Consider the following 20,826-nt stretch of genomic DNA (forward strand, 5'->3'; position numbering starts at 1 on the left):
CACATACACACAGGGCAGAGTTCCCATTCCACCTGAAAGGCACATCCGTGTAGTATTGACAGAGCACTACAAAATAGATTAGAATTAAAACCCAATAGGGAGTGAAAGGACCAGTAAAAACTTCTAGAACATTTCACATATCATCATCTCCCAATTGGTTAAAGCAAGTCTAGACTCCCTGTTCCCTTACCACAATAGTTAGACTACTAAAAAGTTAGAGCCCACACGCACAGATTTATTACTTTAGGAGATGTTTCTCTCCCAAACATACATCCATACACACACACACAGTGCGTACATTCAAAGTCCATTCCAATAACTTTCAGGGCATCACAGAGGTCACCCACAAGGTAAACAGAGGAGCAATATCACAAACACCAGTGATCGACCCACAAAAATCATGAGTCAGGCCATACGGCTCCTTCCACCGCCTTCACGCACCAGCTCAAGAGTGTGAGGGGTGGACCTCGACTAGACTGCTCCTCAACCAAGTACACATGTAAGACAACACACTAAGGGTGAATGGAAAACTAGAGCAGCCCAGCAAAGCAAGAGAGCCGGGAGATTAGTTATCTAGTTATTAGCATGCATATAAAACATTAAACTTAGTAAAAGGGCACCGACAGCCTCACTTTGAAGAGCCAATAACCATTTAGATCCCAGCAATGCTTGTCTTTCTATTGGCTATAAAAGCGGCGAAGCCTTACAGAACAGAACTGCACTGCAACCAGCTATAGAAACCTATAGCGACCTACCCTCAACACAAACCGCAGGCTCCAAAGATAAACGACAGAAAAGGAGAACATACCGCATACTCTTCAATTACCCGATTCATCCAGCAAGTCTCCAGATACAATGCAGCTTATAGAACAATCAACAACTCCCTCACAACACACAAGGTTAAAATGTTACGGAAGACCTCAACAACTTACGCATCGAGTTCCGAAAGACTAACGAACTTTGAGGATCCAGGCTATCCTGAGCTATGCCTGATGGACCCCCTTTGCAATGGCGGGTATGCATGCGCAAACCGAGCAACCCGGGTCCACAGGCTGCATCTGGACTGTTGGAGGAAACGTACGAACTTCACACAGACTGAGCAAATATGGAGTTGACTCCCAATACACAGTCCAGGTCCTATGTGACACCTGTGCTACGTGCTGTGTCATCATGTCACCCCACTCATTACATGACTTTCCAGAATCTAAAACTTAAGGTATCTTCTATACCTGTTCGATTAGCCATAACAAAAACGTATATGAATGTGTACAAGGTTCCAGCAAGCACTGAACAGAAACTACACCTATCAACATTTCACACACTGTTGCACTAAGATTATGGTGTACGCTGATATTCTTAGCTGTAATGACAGTGGACACACTTGGATCGCCTCTCCGATACAGTCGTCTATCCTGGACACTTCCCTGACATCTTTTCCTACCTGGTCACCTTGATAGATTCTTATAGTTTATAGATCAATTGTCTGCATGTACTAGCTGGTCCTGGAGGTTTGGGGCTCACTTAAAAACAGCTCCGCTGTGCAGGTCACTGCAACGGCTGTGCCACTCCTGATTTACTGTGTTCTTTATAAAGTTGAACAAGGGGCTGTGTTTGCTCACCAAAGTGACAGGTGCAGGGGGAGATCATTCCATTTCAGGGTGAAGTGTTTTGAATATCAAGTGATTTTTTTTCCCACATTCCTTTTGGCCTTTTCTTCATTTTTTATATTCTGGAAAATGTTTTAAAAAATATTGTGAGGCACTGGAGGGGGCTGCAGTGGCACAGCGGGTTTGGCTGGGTCTTGATCTCTGGTGGGTCTAGGGTTTGAGTCCTACTTGGGGCGCCCTGCAGTGCACTGGCATCCCATTCTGGGTGTGTCCCCTCCCCCTCCAGCCTTGCACCCCGTGTTGCCAGGTTAGGCTCCAGCTCCCCGCGACCCTGCTCGGAACAAGTGGCTTCAAGTGTGTGTGTGTGTGTGTGTGTGTGTGAGATGCACTGGTCTTATCTGGGCATTCCTTTATTCAGTCACCTGAGGTCTAGTCATGAGCAGATGAAGTGTACAATCATTTCTTCAGTTTAAAAACAGAGCTCAGGCCTAGTTAACCTTACTATTTATGTTTTACATTTCCTGGCTGCTGATCAGTAATGGCATGGAGTTAATACATCACTAGAACATTAACAAAAGAAATGTAGCATTCAGCCATGAGCACACTTACACATCCACACTGGATGACCTTGTTGTCAGGGTGACCCTGTGTGAACTTTGGAACACGTTTTCAAGTTCTGGTTTCCCTGGAGATGTCGACCTACCAGAGCACGCAGGCTCACAGTATGGCAGCAATCAGAGGAAGAGGCCTTCGACCCTCACCGAGAGTGAAAGGGAAGAGAACATTCTTTGGAGGAAATCATCTGGTGAGGTCTCATATTAACTTCATCAACAGGATCCTTCCAAGAGGCTCAATGGCCACTGGGAAAATTGGCTGAGTTCCATCTTGGCAAACTGCTACTTCCTGACCCACAGAAGGTGGTCTCACCTCTTCAAGCTGCAGCCCAGACTGTCACACCCTCACCACTACATGCCACACACAGCAACACCAAGAACTCACAGGAAGACATGTCCTACAGTGTATATCTTCTTCGATTATTAGCTGCTCTTTTACCAACACAAAGATAAATGTACCCCCTGCACATACATTACACCATCTCTCATTTATCATAGACAAGGATGGCACAAAATGCAATATTCCAGATTGCACAGAAAAATTACACTTATGATTTATTATCAACAGTAAATTCTTAAACGTTTTTGACCACAACTGATTCAGATGGAGGGGATGTTGTGTTTGGCCTGCCACTCGGTGTATCTCCCTCTTCATCTCTCTCTATTGGCTTCCTGCAAGTTTAAGACTCTGTTTAGTGATCTTACAGCCCGTTACCAATCTACTGTACCCTCCTATACCTACAAGACCTCATCACTCGATACACCCCAGCCAGATTACTGGGTCCTCCATGCAGGTCCAAAAATCAAAGCCTGTTAGTTCTCCATTTTGGCTCCAGTGTAGTGGAATGGGCTGCCCCCGTGCCTCAGAACTGCTGAATCCTTTCCTGCATACAAGAACGGTCTCAAATTGCATCTTTCGAACATCAGAGTCACCGCTGCCAGATAATGGGCGACTGTTCTTGTGTAGGTCACATTTGGACAAGAGCAGCATTCATGTTACTATTCAGCATTGCTAGGGCTACACTGGAAAGCAGATAAGCACAGGCTTAAGAGCATTCTTGAAGAACCACATGCTTTATGGGCTTTATGGAATTAATTAAGTTCACCCAGCTCCAAAAGGAATTAACACAATGCCAAAGGCAAATGTCCTTTTTATGTACACTGAGGCCACCTACAGACCCTCGGTAGCACGGAGCTGCGATCGCAACACTGACCTCATATTACGTATTTAAGGACAGGCAGAAATTCACAAAAACTGAAATAAATGAAAAACCGATGTCAGTTCTGATAATGTCATAGATCCTGAAAACATAACAATTACCATCTCGGTTACAAAAAATATTGCTGCATTACATATCTAGAGAAAGAAAGAAAAAAAAAAAAAAATCACACTTGTAATTAATGTCAGCTACAACTTTGAAGCTATTCTGCCTTATTGGTTTTGCCTCCCCCCATTATTTGGCAAGGAAAAACTCAAAATGCCCTATGTAGTTTCGAATCACCTCACTGTACTATTAAAATGTGTGAAACTATAGAATTAAAAATTAAGATATCTTTACATTCTTCTCAGCACCAAAAACTGATACTTCAAACTGTAAAACAGAGCAACTAAATTTGAAAAACTACTGTTGCAATATACATGTCAAATCAACTTTAACAATAAGAAACAAGAAATAGGCTTTAATTGCATATAAATGGGGTTAAAGGTAAAGGTCAGCACCATGGAGTGCAGGCAGATTCATAGCCCAGGAATTTCCAACAACTGCCTTACTCCCTGGTTGTGTCCAAACACGAACAAACAACTGGTGGAAATACATCTGAGGACATCATCTGCTGAAAGCAGGGCATTATACCTCTATCAACGACCAGGAGAATCCTGTATAGCAGTCCCATCTTCCAGACCCAACAATATGAATCCACAATATAAAGTGACAACTAGATTTAATAAATTAATATACATATTTTTAAGATGTACAACACACATTCTTTCAATTCAAGGCTCAGTGTTGTTCTGTTCCCGTCTATTTACACATGTACAGTTCTGAGAGAACAAGGGGGCGTGTCATGGGAAATGAGGGTTTGGAAGGTCAGAGGTGAAATAAACAAGGGGGTGGGGGCTGTCCGCCAGGCAATCTACTCCTGAGGAGAGCTCGAAGGTGGCGGGTGGCTCGTCTTGCCAGTCTTGCGTTCATAGTTCACCAACCTCTGTCCAACAAGGTACCTAACAGGGTAACAGGAGGACACAGTAAAAACTTCAAAAGTCCTTGTCGAAAGACCTTAAGAGTGTTGTGAAACTCAGACAAAACTGTCTGAATAATATCTAAATGCATGGAAGCACCTTTTGCCTCTAAAGCTGTCAGTGTTAAATGCCTACAATCACTGAGTTGCACTTAAAATTTCCATTGCTAAGGAAATATCCACAACGAGAGTGCGCGGAACGGAGCTCATTCAGCTACGTGGCAATTTGTGGTACAAATGAATGTTGTCTTCTACTCTCATTCAGAGAAGGGACTCACTTGTCGTTCTTGATGTGCTCATAAAGGCGCTTGAATTGGCGGATCTGGAAGGACAGGATTCCCATAAGCATCACCACCATCAGGAGGAATGGGTAGATGCGCCGCTGTACCAGGTTCTGCATTTCTACAGTGACCCCTGTGAAGTAAAAGCTCCAATGTCACATTATGTGAGCAATCGAGCACTACAGCAATATTTGGTAAAATCTACAGACACTTATTAAAACAGAAGGGAAGAAATAAGATGGTGGCCTTCATCTTCAGATAAACAATTACATGCCCGTTCTGTTGGCGGACTGAGAGGCGGACACAATATTAATTGAATGTTGACCTGAGCACACTGTTGGTTCTGGAAAGGAGCGGTCAGCCAAGCTGGAAGAGGACATTCCTCAAAGACGTACCTATGATAGGGACAATGCCAGCAGTAATGACATAAGGGACACAGAGGGACAGCAGCAGCACTGCGATGACAGGAGCAGCCAACTTGCGGATGATGAAATGCAGATCGATGTTGCGGATCCCATTGGCATACACCTAATGCAGAAACGCATCCGGTTAGCATCTAAAGCAGTCCCCAAAATGACAAATGTAGCCCTCGACAAAGAAACAGTCAAAGTGAATTGTGCGGCACCTAGATATAAAAAAAAATTTGACTAATACATGACTAATAGGATAAGGAAATCAATAAAGGCAACACGGTGACTCAAACAGAAGATGAAAATTAAGTTATCTGTGACACACCTGCTCAATTACAGTCTTCAGCCACCACTGCGGACCCATGAGTGTGATAGCAGCTATGATTTTGGCATGAAGCACTCCAAGGGCCCAATCCTACAGCATGGAGACAAAGGGGAAAAGATCTTTACTACTACTTTTTACTTAATGCTGCCCTGCACATTTAAACCTCAAATTTGCTTTTTTCATGTGATTGAGAAATTAGAAAATTAACATATAATATTAACAGATATCAGATTATTTTTACATCATCTAAATGCTTTTTACGGAGTCTGACTTCGTGGACTCGTATGTTTTTCAGAGGTGGACTCACTGACAGCAGCAGGTTGACAGGAACACACACCTGCCAGGGGTAGAAGAGCGGGGTCTGGTCCAGGGGGACACGGAGTGGGGCCACAATGACCAGCTCAAACAGCAGTCCCAGCAGCAGGGGGATGACCCCAGCCAACAGGACAGCGACTATGAGGGTCTTTATGATCTAAAGACAGTCAGTATGCAGACAAATGCTGAAGGCAGAAAAAAATCACTCAGTACCAAGACAGGATTAGGTACAGTAACATTATGTCTACTGTCAGTGAGTACAGGATAACAGATTTTCTCTTCCTTCCAGCAGACTAACAGCGTACCCTAAGAACACACACAGTGTCCTAATTAATATATACAGAGCAGCTGAGGGCCACAGACAGATCTGCTAACGGCATCAAAGCAAACTGAAAAATTAATGCGCTTCCATCACAAATGTCCGACCCACATTTAACCCGAACAGTTTTTCTCCACGTGCAGTAACAAATGGGGACATGAGCACTGACCATCCCTCACATACTGACAAGCACGAGTGCATTGGTGTGGCAAGATGTGGGATAAATTGACACCTGGATGAAGGCTGAGGCCTTTGCATTACCCCCCTACTCAAGAGGATGCTCTAGAGTATAGCACAGCAGGGACTGGTAAGGCGGAGGGAATTACCATGAGCATCCACTCTTGCACCTTGAGCAGAATGACTCGGCGGCCTTGAGGCATCCAGGCAAGCATGACAGTGACTGCGCGGATGGTGAGCCAGCAAACATAAAGGCCGCATGCCGCAGTGTACAGCTCGTGCACTTTGGCGCCGCCCGTCCAGAATGACATCAGACAGCGGCCTGCAAACACTGCAAAGGAAGGGTGGGACCAGAGAGAGACATCATTGTGATGCTCCAGAACAAGTGGGCAGGCGGTCAGACTGACTCACCGGGTAGCGTGAGGCAAAGCAGGCTGGCCAGCAGCAGTGTCACACACATCAGCATGATGAGCAGCATGATCTGCCAGAGAAAGTTTGATGCAACTGAATCAACGCATGGTGCCACATTGTGGAAAAAAATTAAGGTTTCATTGAACAACAAAAACTTGGTGTCTGCAAGACCAGTACAGAGGATACATTTTATTATCTTCATCATCACCAAGTTTCTTCACAGAGTTCCACCGACAGTCAACTATTCTTCTGAAGCAATTCAGGTTAAGTACCGCAATCAGGGATGCTACAGCAATAGCGGAAATGAGGCTCACCCGCAACTTTTATGCTTTCAATTTTTATACATAGCAAATGTCTTTCTCATGTAGAGAAGCAAAAGCACCATGAAGGAAAGCATAGTGTGTTCGAAGGAAAATGTCCTGTGAAAAATTCCTGTATGGTAAAGTATGTGTTTCCTTAGTTGTTCTCGCAGCATCCTTATTGATCCTTACTTTGATGTCAGTGCCTGGACACCCCAGCGCTGACAACCCTGCTTGATAGTGAGTGTTAATTTTATGAGTTGTTCAAGTAGAGGTAAGCCATGCTCTTTTTTTATTATTATTTTTTAAAAACCCTTATTGGAATACCTATTATCTGTCTTAAGTTTGGTGAATGAGCTTTAAGCATGCAGTGATCACCCTTAGCAGAGATCTGTGACTTTCTACTGGGGCAATATTGTGCAGACTAGATGAATAAAGTGTTTTGCCAAATTAGTAATTTTTTCTTCCACAGTCCCTCATTGCTGCCAACGCCTGACAGAGTGACAGACCCACCTTTAGTGGACAGCTGTGGGAAGTGAATTTTACTAATATCACTCACAACTTTACACACAACCCTTAACATACCTGTATATTTTTATTCCACAACCATGAATCATGGTTTGGTTTTTTAATGTTTGTATATGTTTTCAGTTATATTGCTGTTCTGCATCAATTTCTGGAAGATGTGTCTGGGTAAACCTAGTTACTGTCTCTCCCTAGCACCACCACCACCACCACCACCAAAATTTCCAACTTCTGAATAATGGGGCTTCCAGGTCACCATGAAAACACAGCGCAGACTCGGAAGTGTTGCTGGTGCTGCAAACTGAAGCGCATGTGAGCTAAAGGGACAAGGGCTGCACTGTGCTCACTCTGAAAGGAAACTTCAGGGGCCGGTGGTATGGCTGGAAGCCCACAGGCCCTCCCTGCTGCAGGATGGCCTGATGTGCAGCATGAAGCCCCTCGCCCACTACGGGAGCTGCATTATTGTTGTTGCGGGCTTGCTGGTTGCCATTGTTCTCATTCTCCTCCTGATCCCCCAGAAGGTAGGAGTGGAGGTCCCTGTGGAGGAACATGAGCAAGGTGAGCTACCCTAAAAAGCAGAATTAGAATTGCAAAAGATGAACAGGTTAATTAATCAAAAGCATGAAATCTGCAGATTACGAGAAACTGTCACTGTGGCACACTGGCCACTCAACAGGCCATCTCAAAGACTTCTGCAGAGACTGTTACACAAAAAAGTTTTGATTTTAAGACTGATTCTCGTTGTGGCCAGACAACAAAACAACAGACAATATGTGAATGCTAATGGTCCCTAGCAGAGCAGCAATGGCGAAAGTCTCAGCCGAATGGGAGCTCTCACAGCAGGTATCCTGCAGAAACAGTCCAGGCGCGTACGAGGCCTTTCAGCCACTGACGGGTGTGGCCCTGCTCCAACAGTGCCGGAAGCACCACCTGCAGGAGCAGCAGCTCCAGGGAGAGCTCGCTGACAGGGGCATCGCTGTGGATGAAGAGGAAGAAGTCAGCACAGAGCCGTCAGCCACATGGACACAAACACTAGCTCTGACATTTAAATGCCAGTGTGGCGGCTCCCAGTAGACCTCATCTTCCATCTGTATCCATTAAACTGGGAATGGGAAGGACAGAAAAATGCCACAAGTTTATAAAAGGATATTACTTTAGATGTATTCAAGGGATTCCTGGCAACTGCATCGCTTTATTTCAGAACATGGCTATTTCCTTCAGTGTACTCTTGATATCTCCCAAAAACAAGCCATTTTCACAGACCATCGGGTGTAAACAGAGACAGGCAGAGCAACGTGATCTCTCCGACCTTATTACAGTGCGATTAAACCTATTACCCCCAACTCGTTACAAAACACAGGTAAGTAATAAAGTGAAATCTGGAGCATAGCAAATTCACCCTCACTGCAAACACACGGAGTGAACAGCGATGTAATGTCACTACAGGACATTACAAAGAGACAAAAGATCATTAAAATTTCTGAGTACCACACACTTTTTTTCTTAGTGCCTTTGAATTTATAAAAATAAAGTTTCACTTACATTTATTCACTTAGCTGACACTTTCTTCAAAGCGACTTACAATTTTAAGGTTACAATTATTACAGTTACAACCTTACAATTATTTACCAGTTTATAGAGTTGGTTAATTTTACTGGAGCCGAAGGTGGGGTTTGAACCTGCAATCTTTTTTGATCCAAGGGTAGCAACTCTAACCACTACACTACCAGCTGTCCCTTCATTTAGATCAAAGACAAAAAAAATAGTCCATGGCACTGGGAAACCGAGTGATTAACATGGACTATCTCTGCCATCATTTCAAGTACCTGGGAGCCTAGTCCAAGATGCTGGTTGCTAACCAAGAGAAAACACAACAAAGAGTCCAGATAACGGGTTGGACCACAGTCCTGCTCTCCAGTGGGTCTGGGGTTCAAGTCCCGCTTGGGGTGCCTTGCGACGGACTGGCGTCCCGTCCTGGGTGTGTCCCCTCCCCCTCCAGCCTTACGCCCTGTGTTGCCGGGTAGGCTCCGGTTCCCCGTGACCCCATATGGGACAAGCGGTTCTGAAAATGTGTGTGTGTGTGTGAGTCCAGATAACATCATTCAGACCAAAAGTTACCTGTAAAGCATCACGTTGTAAGGCAGAAAGCTGGGGAAAACCTGCTTAATTATCCTAATGGGAAGCCACAGCATTAACAGCACAATGGATCCAAACACAACCTGGAGGGAGAGGATGAGGATCAAAAGTCAGTTCCAGAGTAGACGCACAGATGCACACCAGTAGTGTGTAGCACATCACATGGGGTTCTTGCATACCACAGACAAAATGAATCTTCTGAGGTGTCTGTATATTGGCAGGTGGATCATTTCTTGGACTGGGTTAAAATCGGGATCGTTCAGGTTTCGCAGAAACCACAGCACGCCAGGCCTCAAAACCTGCAACATTGTTAACCATCTGTCAGCCAGTGCTCGCGTGTTCATTCTCCCAGGAGTTCTTCAGAGCAAACTAAATGTGGTGACATACTTACATACCCCGTGTCAATAATTCTTTTTCCTTTAAAATTATCTCTATGTCAAATGTGCCTCACAACAACTTAAATAGAGATGTTTGGTATCAAAAAGTCAGATAAAACCTGAATAAATTTAAGGGGGCTGAATGTTGTGCTGTGAACAGTAACACACACCGACAATAACAGAGCAGAGAAGACTGCTGTGATGCCAGTCCTACCTCTCGCAGTAAGAGGATGAAGGAGGCAAAGTAGAAGACGTAGACCATTCCCACAAGCCAGTGAAGAAACATGGTCGTACCAGGGGCTGACTTGAAGCTTTGCTCTCTGTCCTTCAGCGTCGCATCAAACATTTCCTACGAAACAGTTGACATACCTCGTCTAGAGTGTTCTTCTAGAACTGGTGACTTTAAAGGGCACGCACTTTGATTCTTTGTAGTTCAAAACCTTCTGCTCTTACCAGAGAGCAAATATCAAGCCACCAGCCACAGATGAGAGGAAACACACCAATTTCCACAACCACCAACAGAGAAACCTGAAAATTAAAAATATTACTTTTTGGTCATTCCTACAAACTACTGTCACATCACATACCAGACGTCGCACAAGAAATATTCAAAAGAGGTGTGTCTTCCTTTTAATCCAAATGCCTTAAGTGGCACAGTGGGGCGTAAAAAGTGGTTTTCACTAAGCATCAAGTAAAAGGCTCGTACCAGTGGCCTTTAAAAGTTAGTTGGAATAAGTGAACTGTGAGTGACTGGGTCATTACCTTTACGACGATGTAGCAGACCCCTAACAGACGGCGGGATCGCTGAAACCTGACCAGTGCCGCAAGGCCCTGGGACCTTTCGTTAAGAAAAAATAAAGTTGTTCATAATAACACAGTAGTTTTCAGGCTATTACATACTCAAACACCTCCAATTTACTGCAGTGGGGAGCTCAGAAAGGAGGGAAAAGCTAAGTCACCACAGTCTCAGACATCATCATACAGTGACTTCACTGCTGGGTAAAAGGAAGTTTGCCTGATCTTACCCGCACACTCTGCCACACCATTCTCACTGCTCCCATTATTCATTTTCTGGTAAATCCGGGGTGCATAGGAGTTCTGCACTACTGAATCAACTGGTATGAAGTACAAACCTGGGCACACTGTGATGTGAAAGAGACAATAAAGGATACGTGGCACACTATGAGGGTCACAGCCAGCAGCACGTAGCCCACGATGGTGGTAATCAGGCCATCAAAATGAGAAGCTTTAACCTAAAAGAGAAAAAGGGATCCACAGACCCAATAGTTTTGAAGAACTCATCACTCCTGCTTGGCTGCAAGGAAGAGAGAGTCAAACATCTGGCTCTCATTCTTCCTTAGTTTTAGTATGTCTAATGCCCCAAGGCCAAGGAGCAGCAAATCATCGCTTTGCTTCCAAGCTAAAGCCAAGCCAAGATCCTACATTCCCCAATACACTGCTATAAAAGTACTATTTCAGGGTTAATAAAAATGGAAATTGCTGAGAAAAGAAAAACATAAAAGATGGCAGTTGTCCATCTGTCAGTACTTACATAGTTTTCAAACCCAAGTCCCACAACGGAGAAGTGTCCAATGTGATAGGGACAAAAAGCTGGAAAAGGAGAACATGCGCACTTGTTAATCATTTGAATAATGGTTTTGAAGGTGTGTCTATAAAATGCAGACAAAAAAGTAAAAAAAACATTTACACGTACCAAACACCAGAATAAAGAGGGTATTCAACGAAACCACCCAGAAGACATGCTCCTGGAAAAGAGGAAATTTTAAAGTCACTTGTATTTGTACAATCAAAACATATTAAGGCATTGGTTCTGCTGAGCATCACCTAAACCCAACATGAAACCATAAAGAGATGGTACATACCAGGAAAACCAAGGAGCCATCAAGTCCAAGCATCTGTGACGGAAAGAGGGAAGGACCCTTTGAACCATGTTTACTAGAGTACAGAAGCAATTACACACAGTTCTGACGTGTCCATGTTGTTAATATATTAGTCATTGCTTGTCACAAGCCACTGAGACTTACCCTCTCCCAGGTGAGCTCCTCAGCTGCCCTGTCCCACTCCAGGGCATTCCAGTTCATATCATCTGAAAGCAGAAAGAGGGATGTCATCTTGTCAGCTTCCTGAATGCAGAAGCTTGCAGATTGAGAGCATCAGGGTCAAACTGAGGAGGTCTACCAATGGAGAACAGTACCTTGCGCCCCATTGTTGCCGTCACCACCGTCCTCAGCCACCCCCTCGTCTTCATCCCCAATGTCAGCTTCCAGGTCCTGGGCAGGATCTGGCAGGACATCATGTGCCTCAGCTGCTGCTGCTGCATTGTCCCCTGGGGGGTCATCAGGAGCTGGTGGAGCTGCAGGGTTCTCGGCAGGCCTAAGCCCCGCACCAGGGGCCTGCAATTACAATAATTTATATTTATTATTTAGCAGACGCTTTTCTCCAAAGCGACTTCCAATGCACTCTATGTACTGTGATCAGTCCAGACACCTTATTCACCTAGGTAACTTACACTGCTAGATACACTACTTACAATGGGTCACTCATCCATACATCAGTGGAACACACTCTCTCTGTCACTCACACACTATGGGTGAACAGCAGGTCCTTGGACTGTGGAAAAACACCGGAGCACACAGAGGAAACCCATGCAGAGGCGGGGAGAACATGCAAACTCCACACAGACTGAGCGGGGATCAAACCCACGTCCTCTCGTACCACCCAGACACTGTGAGACAGCAGTACTACTCGCTGTGCCACCATGCCACGAAATGAAAGGATGAATGTGGCCCTGGGATCACACTGGGAAAGAGCACCACCATGCAGCTGAAAGCACGTCACATCATACAGATGCAGTCAGAACAGCAGAGGTGTCCATAGATTGCACAAACAGATCATTTGGCTATCTGGACAACTTCAGGAAAAAAAAAACAGTACTACACAATATGGGCAAAAAAATGGTTATTACATCATTTGTAAACATGTTGACAACTGTTATCTTGAATCTCACTATATGAAATGTGAAGTAGAGCCTCCAAGCCCTTCACACTGCCCAACAGTTGCAGGTGTTTCTCGTATTTGGACTGTGCTTTCTCACCCCCACCTGCGTCAGTACTTTTCTACCTGGTTGGCTGGTCCGGCAGCATTGGCAGGCTGCTGTTGGTTCTGCTCCAGCCACTGGGGTGCACCGCCATGGACAATCTGCTCACGCAGCCACACAAGGCTGATGAATGCACAGAGGGTGCACGTCACCACAAAGCAGCCCTGCAAGCAGTCTGCCAGCAGGTTCTCCCTGCAACAAGTGACACAAACATCTTCTGTATCACTTTAGCATCACCAAATGCCCAAATTATAGATGCTGTATAGTTTGCTAGATTTTTATGGAAGAACTACCTATAGAAAAAGCCACATAGTGAATTATGTCAGCCTAAAACGAAAAACAGCAGCAAAAGGCAAGCCCTCCCCACAAGGAAAGCAGTGCTCCATGATGAACTGGCCATTCTCCCTGAAGCTAAAAAGATTAAATTAATAACAAGTTGCAGTCTAAGGAAACATTATGGTAATTTTACCAACGCGCAAAGGCAGACATTTCTGCTTTTTATTAACAGTATCATTCATGATGTTAAATACTGTTGCAGGTCTCTAAGCCAATAAAACTGAAATGTTTGTCACAAAATACAGGAAGAAAAACTAACATCACAGTGTTATTTAAATCTGTGTTACTTTTCGCACTTCAAACTAAGTATTTGACCATAAAAATGAAACACTGACATACCCCATGGTTAGTGTGCTTTTGTTCTATTTTATGCTGTTAATAACTCGGGTAAGTATGATGCGGGTCCATCATAAGAGAAGATAAAAATTTAACGACATTGTCCCTGGAGGGCTGGTGAAAAGAAGTCAAGGTAAGCGAAGCAGTTAATGAGTTCCACAACTATGTCACCCTCGGGCTTCAGTCACAGGACCAAAATGATTCAAAATGAAAATGTGTTTTTATATCAGCACCTTTGAAATGGTGTCTCATGAAGGCTCTGTTTTCCTTCCGTTTTGTAACACAGAATCCTACATTACTGGAAATGTCAATTCAAACGGGCAACGACAAAAAACCTGGAAGGAGAATAAAAAGTTCAACTATTCTGAAAAGTGTTTTAGAAGTCAAGGGTGGCACACAGAATATTTGGGGCTTTAAGAGCAGCACCTGAGGTCAGCTCTAGAGAAGGACAAGCAGTCCCTTTGTGAAAGGAACGCCAGTCAGGCCACAGAAGCGGCAGAGGGACACTTACGTGGACAGCATATCCAGTGGCAGCGTCAGTAGGGAGCTCACAGAGCCAGTAAACAGACACTTGTAGATGCGACCTTCGGGGGAAGACAGGTGCATTAAAGACGAGTGATGGACAGTTTCCATTTCCAAATGATAAGTAACCATGTTGCTCTTCTGTTTTATGCCTCAAAATAATACACAAAATGGCAAACAACATGTGAGAATAAAATGAAAAAAGGGCTGGTATTTTGAACATCCCTCAGCAAAGAAATATGGTGAATGCAGGTCACAATATTTGACAGTGTTGATCATTTTGTCTTTGAGGATAAAACTTGCATTCATGGCACTGTGGATTGAAATTTGTGTTTTATGTAGCACCATGGTCCTGGAGGAACGTTGTTTTGTTTCGCTGTATAGCATACCAGCTGTATGTGGTTGAAATGACAATAAAGCTGCTTTGATTTCATTTTGAACAAGACTGGTATTTGTATCATCCTGTGCTGAAGGTGGGCTTTGCTAGCTGAAATCAATTTCTGATGCCAGCTACAGGCCAAGGGGGGGGAGCAACCAACCTGGAAAAGTTTTGAAGTCCATCAGAAGCTGTACGCTTGAAACAGACCAAAGGCCTTGAGTATTCGTTAATACATGCTAGAAAACACGCGCTAGTGGGCACTAGTGTCGGCCACTTCTCTACTTACATGCCGTGAGCGGAACCACCCCCAGCCAGGCAAAGGCCACAAGCGTGTAGTGGAACCAGTAGCGAATGGCCGTGCCAATACTTGTCACCAGTCCCGCGAAAATGTCCTGAACGGGGAGCCTCGAGGGCATGTCTGGGGAGTAAACTTGACAAGGAAGGTAGAAATAGAACATAGTTTGTGTGCGTCGTTTTCAACATGACATTACAGCCATTCCCACCTCAAACTCTACTGTGCTGCTGGAGCACAGATTGACTCTGCTGACTTCAAAGGGATTGTGGAAGAAACTAAATCCTTAATATCCTGACTTCTAGTTTACTGTCCGCTCTTGTCTTCTCTTGGAAATGTCTTAGAGTGCTGTGTTGTAAAAGTTAGGGGAAAACCAGGACGTTCATGTGTCTTGATTAACCGAGCTGTGATTCCATTGAGGCAATAAACAAAGTAGTAAAACATCCTGGCATCTTGTGTGTATTTAACAGTGGCTATAAAGTTAGAAAATGTTTCTTTCCCCAGACTGGACTCCATTTCTCCCTGAAGTTTACTGAAAATGCAAATGTACAACTAGAGCGCCTGATTGGTCAACAACAGTCATGCGAGGGCAGACATGGCACAGACTTTAAAAGAACGCATCTACGTCATACATTCAGATCAGTCACCTGACACAATACTGGAGTGTGTCAATAAGGCAACAATGAGTGGAATACGCACAGTACCATAAACCACTGACCCGAAGGGTAACAACACCAAATTACTTACTTGGCGTAAAAGCAAATCTGTGCTTGCATAACTCGCAGTACTCCTTCCTGCTGTGTTTCAACCACTGCACCAAGCTGTAAGACACATTTAGGACACAATAAGGGTTGATAGAAAGAAAACCTCACTTTGATCTGTGTGAAGCAAAGTCTTCTATACTTTCTTGGCAGGAAAAACATAATTAAACATCCTGAATGACAGCTGAGTAAGAATCACTTGTTAATATTTCCATTTAAATAAAATAAATTGTTTAAATGGAATAACTTACTTCAAATAAAATATTAGACCTTTTATTTTCATATATGTCCCAACTCCTTATGTAAAAATGAGCAATGCCAAAAAACATGCTGACACAATAATGCAAACAAGAGGGCTGTCTATGAAGCTGACGAAATGATCTCCTCTAAGAAAACAAAGGGGAAGGTTTCTTTAGAACACAGAAGCGCAAGTTCAGACTGAGCTAAATATTGAAGCGAAGAGGTTTCCCAAATGAAAGAACCAAGTAAGCTGAAAATCTATGGTCTTTAACTCCAAAATATTAAATATTACAATTAAATGTGAGGCTTTTTAATTATCCCTTTCACAGTCAAATTCTTTTTATCTAACGTCCAAAAAAAATAGTTGAGTCAGTTCATATAGCGGTCAGCAGATGATACTGATCTCTGTTTATTGGTGCCACATGTAGGGTGTGGGCTCCAGTATGCAAGGAAAAACCTCCTGTCTTATAAAGCCCATATCGTCTCCCCTTCCGTTCCTCATGCATTTTTAAGACGGAATCCAAATGAGACATTCAGGAATTTTTCAACGGACACATGTCTGTCAGCTGCTGGAGCTCACAAAACAGCCACTGGAGAAATAAATAAAATCAAAATCCATCTCTGTGACCGTGACAGTTAGGGGTGTTTATACACTGACTGTAGCAGAAACTGAACCCACATTATAATTTTTTAGGGGAAGAAGCTTCCACATTGAAAAAACGTAGAAAGTATGACAGTGGTGGACAGACATGGGCAACCCACTTGACAGAGTGACAGGGGACTGTCAACAGTACTGGAGCCATATGAAGACATTCACTGGCTGAACAGCTGTTGGCTATGATTTCACAGCTACCTGCACAACAAAGAGAGCTGACACAGACGGTTTAACTCATCCCACTGTATACCAAGGCTGAACACGGCTGGAAGAGGCCAAAAAAATGGGAAAAGCCACAAATTACAGGACATCGTACAGTGCTACAAACAAGAACGGAGTCAGAGCACAAGACAAGGGAGATGTTTATCTGAGGAAAAAATGAAGTTGTTCCTTAAGTGGAAACACAGCAGAGTGCTAAAGCTGACCTGTCTGCTGAGCCTTATTAGTAGCACTGCCCACAGCATGCGAGACGGGGCTTACTGGTGGGCCTCGGGCACTGCAGTATGGATCAATGGAGGAGTTCTGAGAAGTGTGATTCAAGTGATGCTCTATGAATGGGCCAATCGCTTGGGCTGCCCTCAAAGTGTTTTTCAGAGCTTCTGAACTGTAACATACTGTAAAATTCCTATTTAATGCCCCCGGAAGCATTGCTTTTTCCAAAGGGGGGGGGGTGTTTATTAGAGGTCATACGGTAGTGAAATCGATAATTTCTTGCCCTAAAAAGTTCATGCAAATGCCACAAGTACATCAAAGTACAAGTAAAGTAAATATGACGACTCGTATGTGACAGACGTCAGGGAGGCGTTGGATTACGATAGTCCTGGACATTAATAAACCAGGGGATTATCTTTGTTGTTTACAGTGTGTAAATGTGTTAATACACTTTAACAGTTGTCAATGTCAGTGTTTTTCACGGAAGTTCGACGTGTTCACATAGTTACTGACGTGTTTGTAGATTGTTTCATGTTACGGACTACGGAAGAGAATGGGATTTAAAACTTGGAACCGGTAAGTTTTTTTTTCATTCTTTTCCGATTACTCGAAAAAAATATACTGGGTATTTTCAAAAATGGGTGGGGGTGTTAAATAAGGATTTTACAGTAGTACATATACTCATCAAGCCCCCTTAGCAACAAGCTCCTTAGGAATTGTTACTCAATGTAAAAAAATTAAAGAAAAAAAAAATGCTTTATTTTTTCTTAGCCTACTTTTATCCGCCTATAATTTTAACCATTGACACTAACTGGTTTACTGGGGCAAGGCGAAGTACCTTGGCCCAAGAGTTCCACAACACCTCTTTAGGAACATGAAGCAGCAACCAGTAGGTCAAAAGTCAGACCATACTATCCTATGCAAACTATTGGCAGAGAGCATAGCAACTAGAAGTTGTTAGCAACAGCGGTGGAGTGATACTGTAAATCAGGAAGAACAGATAGGCGTGGGACCTATAAAGAGTAAATTGCGCAAATCCAGTGAGTAAGAAGTCCTGAGAAAAGTCAGGCTTTCCCAATCAAGCCCAGGGCCATAATGCCACTTACCATTCTTGGTGGATGAACTTGATGCTGCCCGTACAGACGCAAGGGTGGTAGAGGGGCTTGTCGGGGGTACCTTCCGACCTACACACCCTGCATATATCAGCTGTCAAGGAGAGAGACAAGAATCAGTCACCACTGAAACCAAGAAGAGAAGGGCCACAGTGCATACACTTTCTTCCAACAGAACCTGAGACCATCAACATTTGACAAATGGTCTGAAGGTGTTGTCTGCTCATCATAAAAATGCAGGAGCAGTGACACAGGTCCCAAACAACTGATTTTAACAGGCTACCATTCTGCACTTGACAGAGCCTGCACTACACATACTTAATAGACATGTGAATGCACTACAAACACCTTTATTTGGTTAACAAGACAACACCCTCCTGCTGAAATGCTGTCTCATTAGTCAAATAAACACATTAAGTGTGCCTTGCTTGTGAGGTGTACATGGTTTTACTACAGTTTACAAACCGACACTCAGCATCCACCTTGAGTCAAACTGCTCCGAACACTAACTAGGCAATTTCAGAGCCCATGTGTCACCAGGAAACTCAAGACAAACCACATCTGAACATGTTGGTAACTAAACATAAAATCAATATTTAACTTGAGGGAAAAATGACCACATGGAAGACAGAATGTTATTCACTACCATCTAGACCATTTTGGTAAATATGTGTGCAAGGTACTGCAAATAACTTGTCCAAGTCACATTTCTGTATTTCTATGCATAGTTTGCCGACTTACTCTTATTAAAGGTCACGTATAGTTAATTTCAGTATTATTCAAGCAACACTATTCTATGACCAGCATAATAAACATATTATAAGATGGTAAACATATATGAATAAACATATTCAACTTTAACGATATCACTGCTGTAACAACCGAGACTGGAGAGTTCAAGTACTATATAATTATTATTATCCGATATTTACATGATGATGTCTTTGTCCAAAGTGTTTATGGTCTTAACGCAACAATAATGTACTTATTTACAGCAGGTCACACTTAATGAGCCAATACAAAAGCAGTGGGGTTTCAACAAACTCCATAAGAATAAGCCTACTACAAAAACTGCTGGTTCAGCCTAACACCATAGGAAATCTTTGAAAAAGCAGAAGCGTGAACCATGAAAGGCTGACACTTGAATGATACAAGGGCAAGTAAATACACGGCACACTTCATGAAACTTCCACAGTTTCTACTGCTTTTAGAAAGGTTTCTGCAGTGGCAGAACACATCTGGCGCAACAAGAACCTGCCCTGCATTGCAAGCTGATTTGAAAAGTCTGGTGGAACAAAAACAAAGAATTAAGGGGAAAAAAAAGTCAAGCTCTCAAAACCAACAGATCATTCTCAACAATACTACCATGTGGTTTATAATACTGCAGTATTACTAAGCCGACGACCAGCAGTTCAGTGTTTACACTGCTGCTGTCAATTGGATCAATCCCCAGCAGAGAGCTGATATGTTTGAATCCGACGTTTCATTCATTCATTTAGCAGATACTTTTCTCCAAAACGATGCAGATCTCAGAGACAAATAGAAAGAGTGTTTTACAGTCACAGTCAGCAGCAGGAGAGATTTGGACACAGACACGTGACTGTAGAGTACAGTCCTGAGTCCATTTGATTTGTCACATATCACGGTAAGCTCGCACACACGAGCAGCTGCAAAAAGACTTTGCATTAGTAAAAAATATTGTTACTAAAAACATATTCATTCCCCCTCCTCAGTTGTATCCACTATAAGAGCCGGGGAAACAAGGCAGCCAACAAATACAAATACTGAATAAAAAGCCTTTTTAAAAGGACGAGTAGATCCAGACCAGAGCTGCGGCCGAGTGGATAGCCTAGGTTCGAAGCCCACACAGCGCTGTGAGCATCTGCCTGCCTGGCCAGCCGGACACGTTTGTCTTTGTGTTAAATAAAGAGCGAGAGGCCAGTGTGTACAGCAAGTTCTCACTACTAGTGCAGTGCGATGCTGAACTAGTCAGCTGGCCTGTCGGGTCTGTTAACCAGCCGCGCGCGCGAACTCAGTGCTCGGCTCCTCTTACGTAACGACGCACGGCCGGGCAGGGCGGTCGCTGCTCCCTCGGCTAACCCTGCTAGCCCGGCTGCTAAACCCGCTCCACAGTCGGTTACTTAGTCGCTCAGTTGGTTCATTGCTAGGAGTGTACCTTCCTCGGCCGTGTCCATGTGTCCTCTTCACGTCAACACACACAGCAACGCACCATTTTCCGAGCCTGGCTGGCAGCGTACACACGACCCGAGCAGAAACACCTAGATCATCATGATCATCTCCGCTCCGACCGCAGGCAGCGGCCACAACGTTCACGCTGTTCCACCTCCCACGCAATTTTTAGCCCTCTCACTCGACGAATATCCCCGTTAACCGTCAGGTAAACGCTTTCAGACAGCTATTCGACATTAAACATGGTCGCTTTTCCTGCTTGGTGTGCGCCAGGCCGGACCTTGTTGCTAGCTATGCTAGTGGCTGGAAACGGCAGTAGCGCGGCGCTGGAATTTGCGACAGTCGGTGACAATTGTGCGCAGGGCAACGCGACAATAATAATCGCTTTACGTCCCCACACTCACGGCGCCCGAACTGTT

At 43.9% G+C, this 20,826-nt stretch overlaps 1 protein-coding gene across 1 annotated transcript; it reads right to left on the reverse strand.

The window, feature by feature from the left end:
* Positions 1–3,922: 3,922 nt before the first annotated feature.
* LOC108937949 (E3 ubiquitin-protein ligase MARCH6-like) lies at positions 3,923–20,792 on the reverse strand. Its single transcript, XM_018758195.2, has 26 exons — positions 20,394–20,792; positions 18,212–18,311; positions 15,765–15,838; positions 15,012–15,155; positions 14,336–14,408; positions 13,176–13,344; positions 12,250–12,448; positions 12,080–12,141; positions 11,918–11,950; positions 11,749–11,800; positions 11,587–11,645; positions 11,207–11,287; positions 10,797–10,865; positions 10,488–10,562; positions 10,249–10,383; positions 9,837–9,956; positions 9,640–9,740; positions 8,360–8,497; positions 7,869–8,058; positions 6,698–6,767; positions 6,436–6,617; positions 5,813–5,947; positions 5,476–5,565; positions 5,136–5,268; positions 4,738–4,873; positions 3,923–4,442 (listed from the first exon to the last, which is right to left on the reverse strand). The coding sequence occupies exons 1-26, from the start codon at positions 20,410–20,412 to the stop codon at positions 4,355–4,357; spliced, it is 2,727 nt and encodes a 908-aa protein (XP_018613711.2). The 5' UTR covers positions 20,413–20,792; the 3' UTR covers positions 3,923–4,354.
* Positions 20,793–20,826: the final 34 nt, after the last annotated feature.

This window comes from Scleropages formosus, chromosome 1 (assembly GCF_900964775.1).
Source record: "Scleropages formosus chromosome 1, fSclFor1.1, whole genome shotgun sequence".
In the NCBI taxonomy this organism is placed as follows: Eukaryota; Metazoa; Chordata; class Actinopteri; order Osteoglossiformes; family Osteoglossidae; genus Scleropages; species Scleropages formosus.